General features: G+C 46.4%; 1 protein-coding gene across 1 annotated transcript in view; it reads right to left on the reverse strand.

The window, feature by feature from the left end:
- The window catches only part of ACACB (acetyl-CoA carboxylase beta), a 121,416-nt gene that overhangs the window by 47,711 nt on the left and 48,164 nt on the right, over positions 1–25,541 (reverse strand). The window contains exons 12-27 of the mRNA XM_008569783.1: positions 24,590–24,753; positions 22,171–22,321; positions 21,991–22,094; positions 20,890–20,971; positions 19,346–19,491; positions 18,091–18,241; positions 16,383–16,517; positions 13,274–13,420; positions 11,620–11,808; positions 10,009–10,109; positions 8,255–8,343; positions 8,014–8,138; positions 4,429–4,542; positions 4,161–4,274; positions 3,493–3,582; positions 993–1,111 (exon numbers count right to left, since the gene is read on the reverse strand). Coding sequence (XP_008568005.1) covers positions 993–1,111; positions 3,493–3,582; positions 4,161–4,274; positions 4,429–4,542; positions 8,014–8,138; positions 8,255–8,343; positions 10,009–10,109; positions 11,620–11,808; positions 13,274–13,420; positions 16,383–16,517; positions 18,091–18,241; positions 19,346–19,491; positions 20,890–20,971; positions 21,991–22,094; positions 22,171–22,321; positions 24,590–24,753 — 2,021 coding nt within the window. The remainder of the gene's footprint in view (positions 1–992; positions 1,112–3,492; positions 3,583–4,160; positions 4,275–4,428; positions 4,543–8,013; positions 8,139–8,254; positions 8,344–10,008; positions 10,110–11,619; positions 11,809–13,273; positions 13,421–16,382; positions 16,518–18,090; positions 18,242–19,345; positions 19,492–20,889; positions 20,972–21,990; positions 22,095–22,170; positions 22,322–24,589; positions 24,754–25,541) is intronic.

Genomic DNA, 25,541 nt, shown 5'->3' on the forward strand with positions numbered 1-25,541 from the left:
AAAAAAAAAAAAAAAAAAAAAAAAAAAAGCACTTTGAATCCCAGGGAGACGTGAGCACCACACTCTACCTGACCAGAATGGAGCTTCAGGTCCTGAAATAAGATTGATTAGAAAAGAGACCATGAGCGAGCACCGTGGACACATCAGATGTCCACAGGTGAGCACAGGTGGGATCCACTGAACAACGGTTTGGGATGACAGACTACAGTGGACACGGACAGACCCACAGGTGTGCCCCTGGCTCAGAGGGCCCTTGAGTGCTGTTCCAAGAACTCTGAGGACAGAGAGCAACCTGCACTCAAATCCCTACACCATGTGAATGAGCAGCTCAGCCCACGTTCAGTGAGGGCCCCAGGACTCTCATCTGCAAAAGGAGGATGAGAACACATTTTTGGCCAAAGATGTTGAGGGCTGAAAGCAACAGAGTGTGGCCTGTCAGAGCCTGGTCAAGGGCACAGCACTGGACAGCAATGACAGTATCAGTCATAGTCATCACAGGCATCACTAACATTCAACAACTTTCTTCATGCCAGGCACTGTCCTAAGCGCTCTATGTGACCTATCTCATATACTCTTCACAATGGTCTAGGCAGCACTGTCCGTTGGAACATTCTGCAATGATGGAATGTTCTAGAACTGCACTGTCCAATATGGCAGCCACGAGCCACATGCCTTCTGAGCACTTTAAATACAGCTGGTATGGCTGAGGAGCTGAAGTCTTTATTTTATTTTCATTTATTCTAATTTAAACAGGCACATGTGCGTAGTGGCTACGGTACTGGACAGTGCAGGGGTGGAAGGAAGGCACTGGATTATCTCTATTTTACAGATGAGAATGGAGCAGTGGGGAGATTCCACGAAGGGAAGTTGCATCCCTGATGTCTCCCCAGCAGCATTCCCAGACATGTTTGCTGAGCCCTTCCAGAGACAGCACTACAGTGCTCAGGGAGAAAAGAAACCAGGGCCATCCCCAGGTGTGTACCACTCCTTACCGGTTCGGGTGGGAGGACGGCAGCATAAACTGGAATTCCACCACGCACGTGCCATCCGGGAGCTGCCGGTGCTGCAGGCTGTTTAACTCATAGGCGATGTAGCCCCGCCGCACATAAACCTGATGAGGCAGAAAGCACGATGGACATTCTCTCAGAGGGCACACAGAGGATCTCCAAAGCCTGAGAAAACTCAGGCTGAAGGGATACCAGAAGTGACCTCTAACGGATCTCTAGGCAGCAGATAAGAGCAAATTTGCTCACATTTCAGAATGCTACTAGTTACACAAAATCCACTCTCTAAACTCTAAAGCAGGGGTTGATAAACTTGTTCTGTAAAGAGCCAGACAGTAAATATTTTAGGTTTTGCGGGACATATTGTTTCTGTCGCAACTACTCGATTCTGCTGTTACAGCACAGAAACAGCCACAGACAATACTTAAATGAATGGGCGTGGCTGTGTTCCAATAAAACTTTATTTACAAAAACAAGCAGTAGGCCAAATCTGGCCAATAGGCTGTAGTTTACTGACCCCTGCTTTAGAGCAGTGCTGTCCAATAGAAATGCAACACAATCCATGTGTGTAATTTTAAGTTTTGTAGCAGCCACTTAGAAAAAAGGTAACAGGTAAAAAGAATTTTAATAATATGTTTTATTTTACCCCCAATATCATCATTTCAACACGTAATCAACATAAGAGATTGAGATACTGTGTATTCTTTTCTCCATACTAAGTCTTTGGAATCGAGTGTGTATTTTACCTCAGAGCACAGCTCAATTCAGATTAAGCTGCATTTCAAGTGCTCACTGATTATTGGCCAATGGCTGCCATGCTGGACAACATGGTTCTAGAGCTTGCACTCTGCAAGTTTTTCAACAGAACAGAAATGTGGGGATTGCCCAAAAAGGGTTACGTAGCTGGCCTAATTGCTATCCTTTGAAGATCTGCTTCAAGGTTGGTTCTTGGCCAGCCCTGGGGAAGCTGGATTTGGGGAGGGTTCCCACCATTTCCTGATGAGAGGCCTAAAGTGTTCGTGCAAACAATGTGGTTTATGCTGAACATCTACTTTCTGTCTCAGAGGTTAGAATTTGGTACATGCTAAGCAGAGGATGTCCATGTGACCAGCCCCCGCTAAGAATCCTAAGCACTGAGTCTCATAAGCTTCTGTCACATGTATTGTCATAACTCATTGCTGGAGGAATTAAACCTGTCCTGTGTGACTCCACTGGGACAGGCCCCTGGAAGCATGTGCCTAGGTTTCCTCCAGACTTCACCCCTCGTGCCTTTTCCCTTTGCTGATTATGTCTTGCATCCTTGCACTGGGATAAATCATAGCTGTGAGTACAACTACATACTGAGTCCTGTGTGTTCTCCTAGCAAATCACCCAACCCAGGGGTGGTCTTGGGGACCCTTCATACATTTAGGGCAGAGACAGAACTCTATTATCTCAAGAGGCTGAGTCAAAATCTTACGTTCACAATGCTCATCTTGGGTCATGAAGAAAAGGATGAATCATGTTCAGTAAAATTGTCAGATAGTGATGCAATGTATAAAAGCATCCTAGAAAAATTCTAATAGATATAAATAGGATTTAGCACTTTAAAAAGTCACTACTGAAGAGTCCTATTGGGTCTCACTGTTGGAAACACTGAGGTCTGAGAAGGATTCTTCCAAAGTTGAAACCTACAAAGAGGGTAAAAATGCAGGCCCAGGAGACCCCCATGACTGTAACATGCTTACAGCCCAAAAGGGTCTCCATGAAGACCCAGTCGACCTTCTGGCATCCAGACGGGTAACCCACAGGGTCTAAAAGATGCAGAAGAGGTAGAAGGGGCCACAGGGGCCTGAGACTGTGAGCTGAGGGGGTGAAGAAATGAGGAAGCAATCCAGGGTAAGACAGCCATGTGAAAACACAAGACATAGTCTCCTGTTTTCTTAAGAGGATCTTAAAAGACCAGATTAAAAACCCTGATCTCCTGAAACTAACAAAACACCTGATAGCCCCTGAACTGAGGAAGACTGGAGCAGGGGCAAAACCACCTGGCTCTAATCTAGGTTTTGCTGCTGGTCACACCCTTCTCTGTCCCCTCACATGGGTGGTCACCTTAAGTCATCACTAGGCAACTTCCAGCTCTTGTAGTTCCAAGCAGAAAAGTCTTCCAAGGATATTTAATGCACCTGAATTGGAAAGTTTGGATGTGGTGCCTTGGACTCGGCTCTTGGGAATTAGTATTGATCTGTGCCCTGCCTGGAGGAGGCTGGAATGACCCATGAGACAGCAGTGGTTTCCAGCATGGACTCTGGAATAAGACAGACCCAGTGTGAATCCTGGTTCTGCCCTTCCTAGCTGTGTGACCTTGAGCAAGTCACTTCACCTCTCTGAGCCTCAGTTCCTTCCTCTGTAAGACAGGCTAGGAAGGGCACCTGCCTTGTGGAGAGAAAAAGATCACGTGTGTGGCATGTTCAGTACTGTCGCTGTGACATGGGCCTCTCCTACTTACCTCCAAGGATGCCATGCACACGACCTTGTTGGCATGATAGAAGAATGTGGGCAGGACGTCAAATATGGTCGTTTCTGAAAGGATTAATTTCTACGGCAAGTGGAAAGAAGAAAAAAGGGAAAGTAAATGAGAGCCAGTTTTGAGCACCAGTCGGATGAGTGAGGGAGGTGGGAACAGGGAGGAGAAGTTGGTCGTGTTCCTATCACTAAACGCAGCCAGTGTCCCCAGTGCACGGGGTTCCACCCCTTGTTCAATCAGGGAAGATCGGACAGTGAAGAAACCCTGGGATGCTGCTTCCAGGGCGAGGCTCCCAGTTTCAGATGCTGAGCCAGAGACAGGGCGGGGGGACTCGGAAGACGAAATCCTGAGTCGGCCAGGTGAGGGCTCACCACTTCTAAATATGCCCCATCGCTGCTGAATTTCTAAAATCGCACCAACCAGGCGAGCCCTCACTGCCTGTCCCACTGTCCATCCTGCAGGACTGGGTTCCACACTGTCCCTCTAGAGCCTCCCCAAATGCCCCCTGGACCAAACCATCTGTATTTGCGACTGTGCCCTGCCCCAGACTGCAAGCACCTCGAGGGCAAGGGGAGCCTGTTTCCCCCAAGTCCCCCTTCTGGGCCATGATGTGTGTTCTGTGGAAGGTGGAAGGAAGGAGCTGGCCTCACCTTGAGGTTTTCTGGGCAGAACTGGTGGCCGTACATGTCGATGGCAGACAGGAAAATGGACTCTACCTGGTTGTGCCGCAGCTCATAGGATGGGAGGTGGGAGGCGATCAGGACCTGCAGGGGATGGGACAGAGGGCCACGGTGAGCGGTCCTCACCCTGAAGAAGGATAGGAGTGGGACAGGAGACCGCAGCAGGAGGGCCATGCACGGCAGGGGCCTGAACATCCCGAGGACCACACACAGTGCCGACTGCGCTTCGTGACCTCACCTGTCTGGCTCTGAGGGCCACTTTGCAGTGCTCACTTTTGCTCAGCTGAGTGAGCTCATTGAGGATGGAGGTCAGCTCCTCCGACAAGGAAGGGTCTGGGCCACAAAGCTCATCCTTTGGGGGACAAAAACAGAATTCAAATGGCTTTTCTCCACCAGAGGGAAACATGCCAGCCCTTACCTCAGCCAGGGGGTGCAGCTGCCCCAGCAAACCAGACACCTGCTCAGCACCCTGAACACACCTGCCACAGCTTGAGATGCACACCCTTGCCACCTTCTACCACGCACCCTCCTCATTCATTCATTCACCCATTCATCCACCCCCAAACATGCCCTAAACACCTTGTAAGAAGAAAAGTACAATTAAGTCCCTGCCTGTATTACCATTAATAGCTAGCAATTATTAGGTGCCTACTATGTGCCCAGCAAACAGCTGGACCCTTTACATACACTTCCTCAAATTCTTCTAGCCCTCTGAGGAGTTACTATCATGATCTCCATTTTACAGATGAGGAAACTGAGGCTCAAAAAGGCAATACACCTTGCCCCAAGGCCACCAAGCACATGCAAGGCAAAGCCAGATTCAAACACAGGCCTATTCTGTCTCTGAGCCCTCTTGCTCTTTCCCCTGTGAACTGCTGCCTGACTTAAGGGGATCACAGTTGCGGAGGAGAGGGACCTGGAGTTGAATCCTGCAGGAGAGCAGGAGGAATGATGGTTATTGTGTGCTCCCCTTTTCTCCACTTCTGAGCGAGGGACCTTTCTGCTGGAGGCCAGTGCTGTGTGCGACTCATCTTTGCATCTGCTCTTATGCCCTAAATGCAGAGGAGCTTGGGAATGGCTCAGAGCACGTGCTCCCTAAATACCCACTGAAGACAGATCAATGAGTGCTGGAACGTGATGTTCCTGAGCAGCATGTCCCCACCTCCTGCATCAGCCAAGACTGTTGTCCAAGAAGTCACCAGACGGTGGGCACGTGAGTCATTTCTTCTACATGTGTTTCTGCATTTTCCCACTTATAATCATATAACACTGTTTTTATAATCAGAAAAATGTTTAACATATTCATGTTTCATATACAAACACACAAGCATGTCAATGCTGAAGAAACTGCGCAGGAAACTATTCTAAATCTTCTCTCCCTCCCAAATTCTGATTTGCTTTGAATTATCAAATGATGGTGGCATTAGTCTCACCATGCCACCCGGCTTGTGGCTCCAAGGACAGGACAGCTCAGACACTGTCCAACGAGCAGGCTGGCAGTTTTCTAAGAGGTGGAAGACTCAAGAGAGGTTTGTGTGAACATTTTAAAAATCTGGCCATCACCTTCTGCATATAAAAGTCCAAAATATCGTTTTTATGTGTAGTTACCTTGTGTGAGGTGGTCTCATCTCATATATTTCGGTTCATAGTATCATGTTTTGTTTTCTTAGTCACTAACAAAGTCCTATAACTACTGAATGATATTCAGAAACTAGGTCCCCTTAAAGCCACAAAAAAATTTTCATTGCAAAGTAATCATTCAATTCCAAAGTATTTGCTGAAACCCCTAAGTACCAAATACAATCAGGCGCAAAGAACTCACTATTTTCTGACAAATGGAACCATTTAGAAAGCGAGAAGAATAACAAACCTCACACATAATCCCCAAACCACCTAATACAACATTTTTAGTCTCCTTTGCCAAGAAGCCCCAAGCAAGTTCTCTGAACTGGGGGGTCATTCCACCATCTTCTCCAGCCTGTCCTCTGGTGTACATGATTTTTAGTAACTTCATGCCCACAAGAGAGTGAATATATGCACAAAGAGTAATAAACACCAGAAAAATCCACAGATCTGACCCCCAGCCTTTCTCTGAATGGCGAGCGACTATAATAGGTTATAGGCGCACCTTGCTTTACAGACACAAACTCAAAAAACTCCATCCAAAGGAAGTGTGTTGAAAGGGTTATGTTATTTTAGCAATGGAATTTCCACAAAGTGTAGATATCACCTGGGGCATAAGTTACCAGTCCTGGCTGCATGCTGCAATCACTTGGGGAGCGCTCCCCCCAAAATTAATTTTAAAAAACTTCAAAACTGCAGAAGCATTGAAGATCAGTGTGTTGGAAACCTCCATACCAATCACCTAGATCGCTGCAATCACTTGGGGAGCGCTCCCCCCAAAATTAATTTTAAAAAATTTCAAAACTGCAGAAGCATTGAAGATCAGTGTGTTGGAAACCTCCATACCAATCACCTAGATTCGCCAACTGTTAAACTTTCACTGTATTATCCCATTTGATTTTTCTCTAATTAGCACACTTTTTTTGGAAGTCAGTTGCAGACACCATAATCGTTTTCACTTTTAGCATGTTATCTCTTTGAGAAAAAAGATACTCTCCCACCTAACTATAGAACCAACTTCCTTCCACCAAGGAAGTAGAACATTAAGCCAATAATATTATCTAATATACAGTCCGTGTTTAAGCTTCCCATTGGGGAACCTTTCGAAAGTACTAATGATTGGGCCCCACCCCTAGAAACTCTGATCTAACTGACCTAGGCAGGCCTGGGCATCTGCATTTTTAAAAGACACCTCCCCCCATGCCCAGGTGATTCTCCTGTGAAGGTAGGATCAGAAGCTGCTGCATGAGGATATTTTAAAACGATTCTTAACAAAAATACCAACATTCATGAATACACCTTGTTAGGGTGTTAACTATCCTATAAGCCCATGGGCCAAATTCAGCCCATTGCCTATTTCTGTATATAAAGTTTTATAGAAACACAGCTATGCCCATTCACTGACATATTGTCTACAGCTGTTTTCAGGCTACAACAGAGCTGAGCAGTTGTAACAGAGGCTGTGTGGCCACGGCCAAAAATGTTTACTAACTGGCCCTTTACAGATAAAATTGCTGACCCCTTCCTGCTATAAGCCAAGTCCAAGTCTCTCCCACTCTGCTGATCCTACATTTTCCAAGTCAGTCATCAGGGACATCAAGGAAATACTTCTTATGTTACCAAAGACTGCTCGTTGTTATCTAATAGAAAGAGAAATAAGAATGTGGAAATTCCACACTACTCCAAAAAAGGCAAAATGAAAGACCCACCACAAGACTTGGAATCTAATATCCCTTGACTAGTGGCTCATGACCCTAAAGCCATGGGTTCAAATCCTAGCTCTGCACTTATATGCTGGGTGCCCCTGGACAAGTGGTTTCACGTCTCTATGCTCTGCCAAAGGGAGATGAGAACAGTACCCACCTCCTAAGGTTGTTAAGAGAATTAAATGAGTTAATGTTTATTTGTAAAGCACTGCAAGAGTGCCTGGCACAGAGTCAGTGCTTTGTGAGTGTTAGTCATGATCTCCCCAGGGGCTGACAAATCCCATCCACTACCTGTTTTTATAAACAAAACTTTACTACTGGAGCACAGCCATGCCCAATGTTCTCTTACATTGTACCCAAGCAGTGTCAAGTGGTCAGGACAGAGACCATACAACCTGCAAGTCTAAAATATTTACATACTGACCCTTTCTAGAAAAAGTCTGAGGACCCCCGACCCACCCGCATCCTGGGTGGAGGGCACCCTTCCTGCTTACGATCAGCATGATGACCAGCTGGTTCTTCTTGGCCACCTGTGCATGGGAGAAGATGCAGTCCAGCACCTGGGACATGTCTGGCTTGAACTGCTCCCGGAGGTTGATCACACACTTGTCGTAGTGGGCTACCAGGGGAGACAAAGACCACATGGGGGTAAGGCCCGGCTTCTTCCCACTCCCCCTGCCCCATGGGCTTGGGCTTGTCACCAGTGCCCCTAGCGGTGGCAGTAGCATCTCTTGCCTTGTTGGAAATGGTGCTCGACCTGCAAATATCTTCTCAGGAGATCCAATACCACGGTTTTCATATAGCCGCGGGTCCCGCTGCGGTATCTGGGGAGGAAGGGAAGGCCACCGTCAGTGTCACCTCCACTGCCTTGTGCACCTGAGTGCCTCAGCCAGGGCTTTTATGACTTTAAACAGGAGGAAACAGTAATAAAGTATCTGAGGAAGGGAAGGCCACCGTCAGTGTCACCTCCACTGCCTTGTGCGCCTGAGTGCCTCAGCCAGGGCTTTTATGACTTTAAACAGGAGGAAACAGTAATAAAGTATCTGGAGGCTGTGCCCTCAATTCCTCAGGCCTGAGAGGGACATGGAGTTGGGTCATTTTCTCTAACTCTGCAGGTCAAAGAGAACTGTGACTTGTCCAATATCCCACATCAAACCAGAGGCCAGGTTGGGGTGGAACCCAAGCCTGAGTCTTGGTACAATGCCTGCCTGGCCCCAGAGAGAAGGAAGGAAACTTAAGAGTTGGGATGCTGAAAGGGGTAGCCAATTTTATCAGACTTTAACGATTAAAAACAAGTTTTCAATTAACCATCCAATGTATCAAGACAGTTTTAAAAAGACTAACTGAAAGGTCCCTGTATGAATTTCACTTCCCTTCCGAAACAAAATTTTAACCTGATGTTCCCCCAAACATTTCCTCTTGTAAAATATTTCTGAACACAGGTAATCAAGTTCTTAGGATATGAGACACTGAGTTTTAGGGAAGTAGAAACCAGCTGAACCTCAGCATCACCAAACGTCATCAAAACAGAACAAGAAACTAACACTCACTAACCCAAATGTGATTTTAACCCACAAACACACACACACACACACACACACACACACGCATGCATGCACACGACAGGACAGAGCTTTGATATTTATGTACAGCACACAAAAATTTGCTAGGAAATTCGATTAAATTATCATTTGTTCATTTCTTCTAGGTGTGTCTCTGAAGCTTATAGGATAGGTTTAAGGTTAGCAGTTGAAGTTTTGGAGGAAGGACTCCCCTCCTAGCCCGTGGCTGTGAAACTTTCACTTTGTGGGGAATCCACACTAAATCTCTTTCGTCAGCTGCAATCCTGTATTGTCAATCTGAGTCCACATTAACCAGGAACTCCTTGAAGCGTCCCAAATTCTGTGCACCTATGATAGTTTCTGGCACATTGAAAACATGCACTGAATTGATTGGTTCAAATCTGAGAATGCTTCAATTCTGTATTTCTAAGCAAAGTTTTCTTGCTAGGTGGATTTTTCATAAAAATGGCAAAAAATCTTTTTATCATCAGAATAGTTCTGCGGCAGACTACCCATGCTCAATAACTGCTTGATATAAAATACAAATTATTCATCAACTTTCATTTGCAATAATCCCCAAAACCACAATAACATCATCTGTATAGTCCTTTATCCTACATAAAGCCATTTCGTCCCATTGCCTCATAATCCAAGCTATCACCTAGTGAGTAGTCACTATGTGTCAGCACTTTACAAAAATTAATCCGTTTATAATTCCAAATGACTTATCTTGTGAAGTGTTTTTATTCCCATTTTACCAGCTTGCAAACTGAGATCCACAGAAGTGCCTTGCCCCGGGTTCTGCTGTTAGTAATGGCACTGCCAGGACCGTAAGGCACTTTCTCTCAGTTCCAGAGTGCCACCCCGGTGCAATGCATGTGACGACTCAGCATAACAACCACACCCCACACAGGGCCCAGGATTCACCTCTGGACCAGCTGCACAATGCTCTGGGTGTTCATGAAGAAGACCTCTCGGTCGGCCTTGCGCTGCAGGGTGGCCGCATGGCAGTCCAGGATGGTGGCTATCTGATGGGGAAACAAGACAGGTCTGACCGTGGACAACCCCGTGATCCAGCCGTGACACAGTAGCCACCTGAAGGACCCACCCCAGCCTCCCAGGAAGGTCCCATCTGAGGCTCATTCAAAGACTGAAAATTCCAGCCTTGAAGCCATCCGGCCACCCTGAAACAGCCCAGTTCATGCCCCTCAACGAATTACTAGAGGAATTTATTCAAGGGCTCAGAATGACAACGATCATATAAAGAGACACACACATTGAGATTATACCTCTCTGCAGATATGACCGCTATGGGGCAAGAGAAGGAAATGTCAACCCTAGCAAAAATGAGGGTGCTGGGTGCGGAGGGGTCCTATTTCTATAATTAGATTAAATGTCATTGATAATTGCTTTTAGCAACTAAAATATTTTTAAAGGAAAAAAATCCTGCACCAATGACAAATTCCTAAAAGTTGCAAACATGTATTTATCTCAACTGGGGTCCTCTAAAGTTTTCTTTTTGTTATTTTTGAAATATAACTCACATACCACAATATTCCACCACCACCTTCTTTAAATTATATGTTCAGTGGTATATTCACAGTTATGCAGCCATCACCACTATTTAATTTTAGATAGTTTTCATCATCCCCAAAAGAAACCTGGTACCCATTAGCAGCTACCCCCCAGTTCTCCACCCCCATCCCCTGGCAACCACTGATCTATTTTCTTTCTCCATGAACTTCCCAGTCGTGGACATTTCATACAAATGCAATCATGCAACATGCGGCCTTTTGTGGCTGGCTTCTTAGCATAACAGGTGCATCCATGTGGTAGCATAGATCAGTATTTCACTCCTTTTTATGGCTGAATAATATTCCAACTTCCACAGAGTTGTTGACCTCTGGGAATGATCTGACCTACACTGACTTCTAGCTTCCCTAATAACGAATATGTGGGGAATGACGACGGTGGAAAGCCCTTCCAACCAGACAGAAGGGTTTTTCCAAATGCAAATTCCCTTTACAATGCCCTACAAAAGCAACAACAACAAAAGGGAACAACACAGGGCCAATGTAGAATTAATAGAGATATTTTATATCACCTTGGAATGTTTCCATTCTTCAGATATATTGTATGGACAAAGGACCCAAGACTATCCCTTTACAAAATCCAGAAGGAAAGAATCAGAGCTGCAAACCAGTAAGAAAAAACTTTGCAATTTCCCCTAATGATTTCAGCCAGTTTATTTTCTGGAAAATGCTCACTCAATTTGCACCAATTGCTTTCTCTTATGCTGAGTCTAAATTTTATGGAATGGGGCCTAATGATTGTTTATGTTCATCCAAACAACTGTTGCTTTGGGGAAAATGCTCTGCAGAGAAGGCTCTAAAACAAAAACAAAAAAGCTGGGTCCCCAACATTTCGGGCTGTAACTGGGTCTCATGAAGCTCAACTTGATCAGAGGCTGCACACGGAGACTGGCCGAGAGCTGGGCCAGCATGAACACCACAGTGGAGCTGGGCTGGGGACACGTACCTGCTGGCTGGGGAACTGGCAGAGCACTGAGGTGATGTTGCTGGCATACTGGGCCATCACCCTGCGCACCGACTTCTCCACAGGGGCGGGGATGCGGCCCGACACACTAGTCATGATCTCCTGCAGCTCCAGAAGCGGCAGTGACGGGTGCCGCAGGGTCATCATGAGCTTCTGCACCCACTCCTTCAGCTGCAGCGGGACCACAGCATCAGCCCTCGGCCTCACAGGGACGTGGCCCCGCCACCCACCATGGGACACCCAACACAACTTGAGCTGAAGATCTAGACCCACAGGGGAACACCCAGATTCCCCACGGTGAGAAGCCCCTACTCTCTGTGCATCTAGAAAGCCAGCATGGAGTGGGGATAAAACATAAGGTCCTGTGATGAGCTAGCGTCCTGGGACAACACCTTAGTGCCAGACAGTGTTCTAAGACCTTTCTCATTCGATCCTTAGAAACAACACCACAAAGTAGGTACAATAATTATTCCCATTTTGCAGTTGAGGAAACAGAAACACAGAGAGGTTAATAAAGTTATCCAAAGTCACTCAGCTAGTAAGTAGCAAAACTGGGACACAAAACCAGGTCATTTCGCTGCCGGGACTCTTAACCACCGCCCTGCAGCAGCCAGTGCTGATGGTCTTTCAATGGGGATGACAATGGTGTCAACCCCCAAGGGTGACTGTGAGTTTTAAAAGTGAACTGGTGCACATACTGGCAGGTATAAAGACTACATAAAGGTTGCAATTCTAGCAATCATGATTAGGCAGCATAGCAGAGGGGTTACGAGGACAGACTCAGAAGTTAGATGGCCCGAGTTCAAGTCCCATTTTTGTTTCTTCACATGTAAAGCAGGCCAAGTTTCTTAGTCTCTCTGCCTCATTTGCCTCAGTCATAAATGGAGATAACAACAGTTCCTACCTCCTAGATTAAGGACTTAATACATCTTAAGTACTTAGAAGAGTAGCTTGCACACGGTACATACTAGGCAAGGCTTGGCCATTATTACAACCATCAGCACTACCATCACCATAACTTGCTATTCTGAGATGGAGCGGGACGCAGCTCATGGTGTTATCGCTAGTCGTGCGAAATTTAGCATCTTGGGTCTTTCAAGGAGCTCTGCAAACAGCAGAACATCTTGTTTCCCTACAGAGTAGATCGTGGGACCCCGGGATGGAGAATGACAAATGGCATGTGTTTCTGCACAAAGTGACTCCTCCCTGTCTCGTGAAGGGGGGTGACCCACACCGGCTTCTTTCTTAACTTCCTGCTTGAATGTTCTCAGTCTCGAGCTGAACTGAACCAGTAAAAACCCACGTCACTTTTACAACAGCTCATCACCAAAGAGAAAATGTACACCAGTGTTTATGATCAAATTGAGGAATTTCCTGAGGACAGATCCTTTACAAAAACAACAGAGGACTAACCATTTTCTCAGTCTTCACTTCAGTAAAGATGTCTGAGCTCATGGAGTAAACTCTTCTAACTTCACACGGACTGAGGAATTTCCTGAGGACAGATCCTTTACAAAAACAACAGAGGACTAACCATTTTCTGAGTCTTCACTTCAGTAAAGATGTCTGAGCTCATGGAGTAAACTCTTCTAACTTCACACGGACCTACATACATGTGCTGACCCAGGTGACTTACCTTTATGCTAAAAATAGGCTCTGGCAGACAGTAGCCACTCATGACATTGCTCAGGTTTTCCAGGACGTTGTGGAAAACCTGGTGCAGTTTCTCTCCAAGGATGGGCAGAGTTTGCTGGGAAGGGAGCTCTCCTGTGAATGGCTCAGCCTGATGAGACATGCCCAGAACAAGAGGTCAAGGAAACTGCGGAATCTCAAACAAGACTAGAGAAACCGGGGTAGGGGTTTGGGCGGGGGGGGAGCATTTCTACCAGCTTACACAGCTGAGTTAGGATGACACCCGAGAAAAACAGGAAAATATTGTATTAGAAAATTAAAATTGCTCAATTCACACCCCATGCGGGTTTTCCAAATTACCCCCTTTGCAAATGTCACAGAACATAATTTCATATGAAAAACAATTTTGGAGGGGTTAGATTTTTTGTTTTGCTTTGTTCTGTAATCAAGATTACCTCCCTAGTTTCTCTATTTTTATTATTTACTGAATCCCAAAGATAAACATCTAGTAAAATGAAAGCTTATAAAAATCTCCTACAAATGCACCTGATTTTTATAAATCATAAACATGTAGCCTTAGATAATCAAATAGAAAAATAAAAAGCTCTCCAGAGGGACGACACTGACTTAAAGTACCCATTTATCTATTAATTCATTCTACAAATATCCACGATGCCTGAGGCACTGGTACCCAGTAGGTTTGGGATGTGCTGTTCTCCTGGCCTGGAATGCTCATTTTCCTGCCCACCCTCCACCCCACACCTGCAAGCTGCTCTTGCCCTTTAAGAGCAGACTCCAGAATTTCCTTCTTTGAAATCTGATGCTAGTTTCTCCATCTGGGCCCCCACAGCCCAGGGCCAAAGGCAGTCCCTCTTCCTGCACTTACAGAGCTAAATTACATCCTCTGCCTGTCTTTCTCATAGGCATTTATATGAACCTGCAGGGACTGGGTGGCAGATCCTGTCTCATTAACCTAGCAACAGGAAATATTTGGTAAAAGGACTCTCAATGCAGGCACACAGACCTGCCCACCTGCCCATGGACCCAAAAAGGATCAGTCTTTTTCTCATTTTGGGAACTCCCCAAAGAGAATCATGAAAAGAACGACAAGGAAACAAACAAAACAAATAGAATACTACGGAGAAAAAAGACAACGTGATTTTTTTTAAATACTTTTTTTCTGAGCAGATGTATTAATTAATTTAGGAAAAAAAAGACAATACATGCATGAATGACTGGCTACTTCCCCATATGCATGGCTCGCTTAGGAGGATACATTCATTCATCAACAAGACCCATTTTTCCTGAGCATCCACTATATCCCAAGCACTGTGCTAAGCACCAAGGTTACAAAGGTGAACAACAGAAAGGTAGTCCTCGACCTCAAAGACTCACTGTCTAATAGCAAAGCTTGACAAATGCTGAAAGATTAACAAGATTCTAAATTGGAGATGCCCTCCAGACGCCGAGTTCAGGGTCACATGACAGACACTGTGGTGCAACCTCCAGTGTCCTGAGGACAGCGTGCTGCCCCCATGGCTCCTGTACTTCTGCATGTTCACCCAGTGAGAATTTACGGAGCACCTCGTGATTTTTTTTAAATACTTTTTTTCTGAGCAGATGTATTAATTAATTTAGGAAAAAAAGACAATACATGCATGAATGACTGGCTACTTCCCCATATGCATGGCTTGCTTAGGAGGATACATTCATTCATCAACAAGACCCATTTTTCCTGAGCATCCACTATATCCCAAGCACTGTGCTAAGCACCAAGGTTACAAAGGCGAACAACAGAAAGGTAGTCCTCGACCTCAAAGACTCACTGTCTAATAGCAAAGCTTGACAAATGCTGAAAAATTAACAAGATTCTAAATTGGAGATGCCCTCCAGACGCCGAGTTCAGGGTCACATGACAGACACTGTGGTGCAACCTCCAGTGTCCTGAGGACAGTGTGCTGCCCCCATGGCTCCTGTACTTCTGCATGTTCACCCAGTGAGAATTTACGGAGCACCTACTACACACCAAGACTGTTTAAGGCACTGGGGATCTGGCAGTGAACAAAAAGACAAAAGCCCTGTTCTCATGGTGCTTCCAAACTCGTGGAGGCCAAGCAATAGGCCAACAAGACAATAGTGAGGTCGTCCGTCTGATGATGGGAAGTACTGACCATTTGTTGTAATTAATGAATTAATATTGATACGTTATTATTAACTGAAATCCATGTACTCAGATGATCACACTAGGTAGAGAAATAAAGCAGGAGAGGAGGCTAGGGAGTGAGAAGTGGTGTGTGTGTGAGTGTGTGCAATTTTAAAAAGCATAGTTGAAAGAAGAGCCTAAGGAGGTACAAGTATATGCAATGTTCTAATCTGGATGGGATCCTGGACATTAGGTAATCACTAATGAAATCATATATGCACGATCACAGCGGCACTACTCACAATAGCCGCGAAAAAAAAAAAGACAAAAAGAAAAATAATAATAATAATAATAGTCACTTGATGAAAATTAATTATAATAATAACTAATTTCATAATAGTTAATATGGAAACTGGATGCAGGATAAATGCGAACTCTCTATACTCTCTACATAATTCTTCTGTAAATCTAAAACTGTGTTAAAAAATAAAGACTATTAAAAAGGGGAGGACACGGAAGGCCTCCCTGAGGGGATGACATTTGAGTAAAAGCTCACAGGAGGCGAGAGAGTGAGTCTGCGAATGCCTGTCCTGGGGCAGGTCCTTCCAGGCAGAGGGAACAGCCCACAGGTGGGAGTGGGCCAGCAGGTTCAATTAAGCGAGGGGGAGAGGGATAGAGCTGGAAGTCAGAGAAGAAAACGGGGGACAGTTCATCTGGGGTCTTAAAGGTCATCAGAAGAACTTGGGTTTTACTCTGAGTGGGATGATGAGCCACAGAGAGGGATTTGAGGAAAGACGGGCACAGTCGCCTATATATCCACATCATCACCCTGCTGCTGGGTGAGCCTAGTCTTCAGGTGGTGAGTGGAGGCAGGAGAAGAACTGGGGCCTCAAGTCTACTTGTCTCACTGAGCCGGTAGCTGTGAGTGCGCCTGCACCAGCCTGAGCACATGGGACGAGGTGCCACATACCGGGTGCACTTTAGACGGGTCATCCAGTTCCAGCCTGGCCACCACACAGCCTGCTTCCAGCACGGCCCCCGGACGCTTGATGTACTTCACCCGGCCACTTTCCTGCACGTTCAGGGTCATGATCATCTTCATCACCTGTTTTGCAGAAAGAAGAAATAAGACAGAGCTCAGAGGGACTGGCCTGTGTGAGTGACTCAGAATGAGTGACTCAGGAGCAGGGACTGTGTCATTGAAATAGAATAACTCCCTGGGCAGCATTTGAGCAGGAAGGATAGAATTTATTGGAAGCCTGCTTGGCAACAGGCACAGTGCTGTTCATGAATTATCTCAATCTGCAAGGCCAGCAGGAAGGCGGGTGTTTATTATTCCCATTTTACAGATATGAAAACTGATCATTTATCTTCAAAGGAAAGGCTCTTAGAAATACAGTTAAACCATATTATGCAGGGTGATTAATATACACATTCCTAAAATGTGCTTTATAAATCAAACATTTTGTGAACGGCTTTTTTTAAAGGCGATGAGAAAACTCTCTGGGGAACACTTTGTGAAATGAAGAATCTGCTCACAGTACAGACATCAGCCCCTTTAATCTGCCTCCCTGAGTGCCTGGAAATACATACGGCAGTTTTGTTACTGTCGTGTTGGCTGCAGAGAGTCGGGCCTGTGCTGGATCTTTGCTTGACAGTTCACATCTTGGGCACCCAAGTCAGAAGGGCTTGGGCTGGAATCCCAGGACCCCGATTCATCACCTCTGTGATTTCCAGAAAGTGCCTTCCCCTCTCTGAGCCTCAGTTTCCCCAAATGTAAAATGGGGACTAGTGACAGTCTCACCACAGGGCTCTTATAAGGTCTACACAAGATGAACAACCTAGCACATGCCAGGAGGTCACTACACATTGGCTACTATTATTGCTGTATTTCCATTGCCATTATCACTATTATTTCCCTTGGCAGCATAGCATGGAGGCCAGGTTTGAATCCGGGCCTATGTGACCTTGAGCAGATTTCTTTCTTTCTTTTTTTTTTTTAATTGAAACGTAATTGATTGTACATCTCTATGGGATACAGCATTGAACAGCAATACTTATGTGCAATATGTGAAGCTCAAATCAGGATAATTAGTTCATTCAGCACTACACAATATAATCATATTTTGTGGCCCTTTGCCAATTTCTTGCTAACCCTCCTCCCCCTCCCCCTTTCCCATCTCTGGTGGCCTCAGTTCTGTTCTCTCCTTTTGAAAGTTCAATGAATTATTGTGATTGTTCTATCTTTCTTTCTTTTTTTATTGATTGTTTATTTTTTTAGCTCCCACTTATGAGGACCTGGCTGGGCCTGGTTCCTTCATAAATGGGATCACATTTGCGTCCTCATATGGTTGTGGGAAGATTAAAAGAAGTAAAGATAGTTAAAAAGCACACAGCAGCACTTGCCACGTGAAGCTTTGCAGTGTTGGCTTAACACTTTTAATTCATCACCCTCATTATGATAAATCAGTTCTTACTCATTCCTGGGGAGGTGTGCACTTTTTGCGGTTTTCCTTTTGAGTACTGCAGGGAATTTGGGCTGAACCTGCCAGACTAGCTCTCTTAGGAATCTGCAGACAGTAGCCTGTTTGCTCAGATATGGACAATGCCAGGGGAGTGGGGGTTGAGGGGAGGTTGGCAGCAGACCCCCCACCCCCAGGGGCTGGCTCTGTGGTTACCTCCACCTCGGCGTAGCTGCTCCCAGCCTCGACGTAGCCCCCGTCCGCCACGGTGTACTGCATCAGCTTCCCAGCCGAGGGGGACCTCAGGACAGTGGGATCATTCTCCTTCTCAAACACACATGTCTTGTTGCCGATGGTAATTCGGTAACTGGGAGACAGGAGGAGGCTGATAAGGACTATCAACTCAGCAAGCCGAGGCAGCCTTTGACAGTATTTCCCCTTTCCTAATGGTGGCCGTGAGTGTCACCCACTGTACAGGTTTAGGGACTCTACAGTCGCAAACGGCGGCGTTTGACATTTATCACTGAGATACTGGGAGTGATTTGGGTGAACAAAGTATGTGCCCCTTTTTTGGTTGAAAACTGCTGACATAATCCCAACAGGCCCTGGCAAAGAGAAAGCAATTGATAATAATATTCAATAAATATTTACTGACTCTCAGCCTCCACCTTATAACTGGACCGGGGAGAGCCTATTATAAATCTTGAGTATTCTCGGCAGATAGAACACGGGTTAAAAAAGATGTGCTAAAACACAGCTCTGGCATGAGCCTACTCCACCTTCTTCCAAAATACTGAGGATTGAGAAGGGAGTCTCCACTCTCCAGGTGAAGCTTTTTCCGGCATGGGGCCTCTGGCGCCCCTCATGCTGTATTCTCCTTGGCCAGGGAGAATCTCGTTGTGTACGTGGCGTGATCTCAGTGTGGTCAGACACACTGGAGCAGTCGATCTTTGGGGCCTATCTCATGATGCTCCTGTGCTTCCAGAATATCCTGTATTTTACCTTTCCCACCATTGTCTGCTTATTTAATATGTCATCTTCCTCAACGGACTCAAAGTCCCACGAGTCATGACCATGGTGCTACCCCAACACCCAGCCCAGTGCCTGGCATGAAGTAGCTCGATAAATAGCTGCTTCACTAACTGCATGCATGCATCCACTCAGATGGGTGGGGACACTGCAGCCCAGACATGGGAGGTGGTGGGCTGCAGAGCTAGGAGTCATGTCCCATCAGTTCTGAATCTCCCCAGGCTACTAGAAAAGGGCCTCCTGGGATCCTTCCCTAAATGTCTGCCAGTTGCATGGAATTCCAAACTAGAAACTAACCTCTTCATGCATCCCCAGAAATTACCAGAGATGGACCTTATCTAAGACCCTTGGACATGCACACAGGTCAGCTTTGTGTTTTCAACTCCTGTGGGAGAAGATGGCTTTTCACACCCAGACTGGGGGGACAGGCACCCCCACGCACCTGTCGACCTCTTCTTTCAGGTAGGTGGTGTAGCTGTTGCCATTGTAGGATAGCAGCAGCCCACCATCATTCAGCCGGTGGGCATCAATTTCAATGTGACAGCCGTTCATGATGAGAACGAACATGGTCAGAGACTGCCGGGCCACCTGTGGGGACAGGCTCCATGTTACTACCTAGATTAGCATGTGCTCCCAGAATACTGTTTCGTCCCTCTGACAACAAGCAGGGCTGGTTGTCCACTGCAGGAGTGGTGGGGTGGGCACCTCCATCCCTCTAGCTTCTGCCCTCACCCCAAGGGAACAGCTGGAGAGGGCCTGTAGTCAGTGAGACACTCCTGCCCCATGGGGAGGCTAATGGCTGCTGGCCACAGACACAGTCCCTGTCCAGCCATCTCTCACTGACCATGTGCCCTCTGGGGCTGTGGGCTTCCTTTTGAGTCCTGTCTCCAAGCATCAGCTGCAAGCAAGGCCACCCTGTGTGGCAGGGAGATGGGCTGTCACTCTGGGTGAAGCAGCCCGGGAGACTCCACCAGTGGCCTTGTGCAATAGACTAAATGTTTATGTCCCCCCAAGGGGAGAGCCCCCAAGCCTCTCCCTGTGCCCATGCATCTCATCTATTCTCAGACACTGTCTGCTGAATTGACCTCAGATGGCCTGGGAAGAGTAACTAGACACTTCCGACAGAGGAGAGCAACTGGTGTAAGCTCCAGGGATGCCGGCGATGGACCAGGGAAGGCTAGAAATCCACACGTGGATTCTTGGTGCAGAGACAGAGAACAAAACCAGCCTCACAGTCCCTGGAAACAGACCACTGTGCCAGCTCTAAGGCCCTGCTCATGTTCTGCACTGGGTTGAATAGTGTCCCCCAAAATCATGGCCTTTCAGGAACCTCAGAATATGACCTTATTTGGAAATAGGGTCTTTCCAGATGTAATTGGTTAAATTAAGATGAAATCGTACTGGATTAGGGTAGGCACTAAATCCAAACATGACTAGTGTTCTTACAAGAGGAGAAGTCACAGGACAGTCACAGATGGAACACAATGTAAGACACAGACAGGCAGATGCAGAGGGAAAATGCCAGGTGAAGACAGAGGCAGAGACTGGAGAAATGCATCCACAAGCCAAGGAACACTGAAGATTGCCAGAAACCACCAAAAGCTATGAAGGCCTGGGACAGATCCTTTCCTAGTGCCCATAGAGGCCCAGCTGACACCTTGATCTTGGACTTCTGACTTCCAGAACTGTGACAGCATAAATTTCTATTGTTTTAAGCCACCAGTTTGTAGCACTTTGTCACAGTAGCCACAGGAAATTCATACACACGCCATTGTCCCCTCTGCACATTGCTGAACCTTACACGTTCTGAAACCCAAAGCGTCTGGGTTTCAAGGTCTTGGACTATGTGGGGATTCCTGAGGAACACAAATGGTCAGATTCAAGCAAGAGAAAATCCACTCCAGGGATGGATTGTGGAAGAAATAAAACAAATTCCCTCAAGCCCGCAGAGAGTTGGAGACATCAGAGAAGCACAGGGGCCTTTACCTTGAGAATGTACTTGACACCTCCATAAATTAACTCCACGTCCACAATGTTCAGAAGAGAATCTGCTGGGAGGACCTGGCCCCTGAAAGAAGACACCTGTGGTCAGCCACGGGAGGGACTGAGGACTCTGTGCCATCCTCTGGATTTAAAAATCACCCACCTCTTTGCCTTTCCTGAGCAACAACAGACCTGACCGCACTAAAAAAACTAAGTCTGATTAAAAGGCACAGAACACAGATCATCTCAAGGAACCTGACATTCCTCAGAACTTAAGGAATCAGCACTTGCTGAAGAATGTGAACTTTTAAGAAGGCTTTTCAGAAGCAAAATCCATAATGGCTGCCTCTTAGGAAAATTCTCTATGTGGGGATCATGCCGCCTGGTGATGAAAGAAACCAGAGCGTGGACTGTGAATCTATTACCGTTCAAAAGCACAATAACCCATTGCTAGAAATGTTTACCCTTTTATTTTCTTTTTGGTAGTTTCATTTACCTATCACAGTGGTTCTCAACCAGGGGTCATTTGGTCCCTAATGTCTGAAGACATATCTGATTGTCTCAACTCGGGGGAAGAGCTGCTCCTGGCATCTAGTGGACAGAGGCCAGGGATGCTGGTAAACATCCTACAATGCACAGGACAGCCCCCACGGTAAAGAATGATCCAGTGCAAGATGTCAGTGGTGCAGAGGGGGAGAAACCCGGGCCTATCCTCTAGTGAGCACCTGGCGCTTTCCATGCTAGTCCATTTCACTGGTCACTGTGTGATTCACGTGAGGGTCTGGGAAAGAAACCCTTTGTAGAGATGACCTTTAATTTACTTTGCTTCTCAAATCCACCTCCTTAGGGGTAAGTGTTATGGTGTACCTTACCCAAATCAGCATGCATCTGCCCACAACTGTCTCAAGTCGACTGCTGCCTTGGCCTCTGGAATCCCGTCCCCCACCCCCACCCTTGGCCTCTTCAAGGGAGGCCCAGAAAAGCCTGTGGGGGGGTGGTTCACCAATTGCCTGGTGACTGAATGGCCACCCAAATACAGCATGTCCTGCTTCCATGACACTAACACACAGCACAAGAGGGGCAAGAACTGCCCGCATGCCCTACCTTTCCAGCGAGTGTAAGAAATCGGTCATGCAGGTTCTGAACATCACATCTGCCACGTTTAAGGCCCCGCACACCACCCCGAGCATGATATCCGGCTTCTCGGCCTAGGAAAGACGCTGCACTTCAGTATCTGCGGGGAGCCTCCTGCCACCCGGAGGGGAGGCGCGGGCAGCTCCCTACCTGCACTTTCTGGGCGATGAGGTGGTCCAACCAGCCGGTGTCGATGTCGTTGTTCTGGAAGCTCTCAGTCTCCAGAAGGTTAATAAGATATTCCACAGTGGTCCTGAAGTCACCCCGAATGGACAGTTCCTTCAAAGCCACCACCATGTTCCTTGAGAAGAAATGCACACAGATTGCTTTCCCAGCTCATACACGTGTCAACAGAGTTCTGGTCATTTCATGACGGGGTTCTCACAGTGCCAGAAAAACACAGGAGTTAAGGGAGGGCTCCCAGTGTCACCACCTGGTGTTGATCTCAGTCCCCTCCATGTACTGGCTGAGTAATCCTGGACAAGTGACTTAACCTCTCTCGGCCCCAGTTTCCTCATCTGGAAAATGGGGAAATAACCCCAACTCCCTGTGGGTGTTTGATAAGCAAAATGAGACAATCCGTGTAGAACATGTGCCACGGATCAACAAATGTTAGCTGCCATGAATGTGATTAAGAACCGTTATTATAATTATTATTAACTATAATAACAATTAATTATTAATAGAGCACTAGTCACTCTACCTCCGTCTCCCCCTTGACCTGTTCAAATCTCCTGTCCACAGAGCTGGTGCCACCCTCTGGCTGTCCACACAGCTGCTCTGTCCAGGGGCGGAGGGTACACCTGTGGTGGGTGCTGATACGCGGCATTGGGGCCTGGTGGGCACCCTGGCTGTCTCTGCCCTCAAGAAGCACCAGCTCACAGAGCAAACCTCCACTCCCTATGGAATGAGAGTGTTGGGAGGGACGCACTAAAGAAAGGTTTTCTTCCTGGGAGAGAAAGCCTCCACCTCTGTTTCAGCATTCCTGCATGCTGTCAGCAGCTGCGGGGGAAAGCCGACTACGATCCCATTTGGGGGGTGACAAAATGAAGACCCAGTGAGGTCAAACGAGGCTGTCAACAGGTTGTGAGAAGTCAACTGTGATCCAGGACCTGGATCCGACAGTTAAGCCACTAGATTCAAGGGTGACCAACTTGTCCCCATTTGCTCAGGCCACTCCCAGTTTTAGCACTGAGAAGTCTTTCATCCTGGGAAACCAGTTCCTGGAAAACCAGGACAGTTGCCCCCTATGGACTCTGATCTATAGCAATAAGAAAAGCTGGAATTTTTCCCTTCAAATTCTCTTGCAGTTGCTTCTGGTCACCCACAGTATGGGACAAGCCACGGGTCATCTTTTGGAGCAGGCTGGGCCCACTGACCTGTCTTCCTCCTCCTCCTATTAAGTCTTACGTGTTGCAAATAATCTTCCCTAAACTTCAGGGATCTCAATTTTTCACTGAGCTTAATTAAAAGTAATCATTCTAAGCTGGCAAAGACGCCCACTGACCTGTCTTCCTCCTCCTCCTATTAAGTCTTACGTGTTGCAAATAATCTTCCCTAAGCTTCAGGGATCTCAATTTTTCACTGAGCTTAATTAAAAGTAATCATTCTAAGCTGGCAAAGAAAGCCCGCTCATTGAAACTGCCAAATTTAATTTAATTCATAGCTAAGAACCCCGGGAGAGATTTTAAAGTTTTTTTAATGAAATGTTCACAATGCTTTTGGGATCTTTCCACCCACCCAGTTAACCATGCACTCATCCACCCACTCAAGAATGTTTAATTATAAAGTGCACTGTTTTTTTACCTTTCTGTGCCAATGTCAAGGCAGAAGCAGTGTAAGATGTGGTGTTTCAGAATTAATGAAATGTTCACAATGCTTTTGGGATCTTTCCACCCACCCAGTTAACCATGCACTCATCCACCCACTCAAGAATGTTTAATTACAAAGTGCACTGGTTTTTTACCTTTCTGTGCCAATGTCAAGGCAGAAGCAGTGTAAGATGTGGTGTTTCAGAATTTGGGGGTCCCTTTGTCAATGTGAGTTTCTCAGCCCTGAAGAAACTATGGTAAACGTGGACTTGGCTAATCAGGGGACACAGGACTGCTGTCATGGGCCTCAGTGTGGTGAGTGGCTCAGAGTAGGACACACCCCCTAGGAAATTTAGTCTCAGGCGTGAAATATAGCCAACGAGGGAACTATTTATGAGGTTTAAATGTAAAGGAGTCTCTCCCCCGTTTTTTCAGCTATAGAATTCAGCATCTTTTAAACTTTTGGTGTCACCCTGAACATTCTTTGGACCTCCAAAACCTCTTATAAGCTCAAGACCAAATGGCCTTGGTGAGATCGTTTTACTTTATGGATCTCCAATAAATGAAAAGGGCAGACTTTGTTCTTGTACTTGAAGCCCAGGATATTTCAAATGAGGTCTGCCCTGTGGCTTACCTCCCTTGGTCTCCTACAGTGCCACTGCATCAGAAACCACGGGGGAACTTTTAGTTTCTTAAAGGAAGAAAGGAAGGGAGGAAAAGAGGGAGGGAGGAAGGAAGGAAGGACAGAAAATACTGACGAAATGGCCTCTTCCCGGTTCTCTCCCCAGGAGAAGCAGTGTCCAAACTGGGAATCAGCAAACTCATGTAAGCCTCCGGTAGCAGCCACGCTGAAGTAACCCCACACGTTCTTGCTGCTGCGGAAATTCAGTTCCTGGACCGTCCCAGAGCTCGGCTTAAACCCCTGGAGCCCAGACAGAAAAAGCAAAATGGAAAAAATCATTCTTCCATATACATTTTCATTGAAATTCAGTCTTAGAAAGACCCAAGAACCCCTACTGCCACAAAAAGCTTAGGGTGATCAATAAAACATTGACATCTCTTGTAAATGGATGGCGTGGGTGCATCCACTCATGGGTGTATTCATGTGAGTACTTCAATGTCTGTAATTTTTACCTCAAAAAAACTGTTTTAAAAAAAATGACAGTAGCTAAGCTGGGATGGGGGAGGAGGCGCAGATATGACATGGGCCAGTGCTGATGGTTGTTGGAGCTGGGTGAAGGTACATTCTGATTTTATACGCTTAACATTCTCGATAATAAAAAGTTTAAATAAAGGTGAAGAGTGGTTAGATTTCCAACCCTAGATGATGAAAACTGTCGCAGGTGAAGAGGTCTAGTGTAGGCCAGGTGGAGCCCTTGCTGTTTCCAACACACACGGGATTCCCTTCAGGGGTATGGCCTGTCTCCCTCTGGGTGCAATTTTGGTAAGGGTGGGTGGACGTGATGTGGACCCTCTCACTGGGATTAGGGCTGTTGAATTAAGCACACATTCATTTTGGCAGAGGTGTCTGGAGGCAAGAGATGGAAAGTTCCAGGTGCATAGACTGTTTCCAAAAATGGTTCCCCATCCTCCCAAGCACCTGTGCATAAGCCATCAACTCTCTGAAAAACTGCTTGTCCACCAGAGACAGTGTTTTGTTTGCAGCCAAAGACTTCAAAATAATACAGCTACCATACCTTAAAATTCTTT

The sequence above is a fragment of the Galeopterus variegatus genome, unplaced genomic scaffold, assembly GCF_000696425.1.
Source record: "Galeopterus variegatus unplaced genomic scaffold, G_variegatus-3.0.2 Scaffold529, whole genome shotgun sequence".
In the NCBI taxonomy this organism is placed as follows: Eukaryota; Metazoa; Chordata; class Mammalia; order Dermoptera; family Cynocephalidae; genus Galeopterus; species Galeopterus variegatus.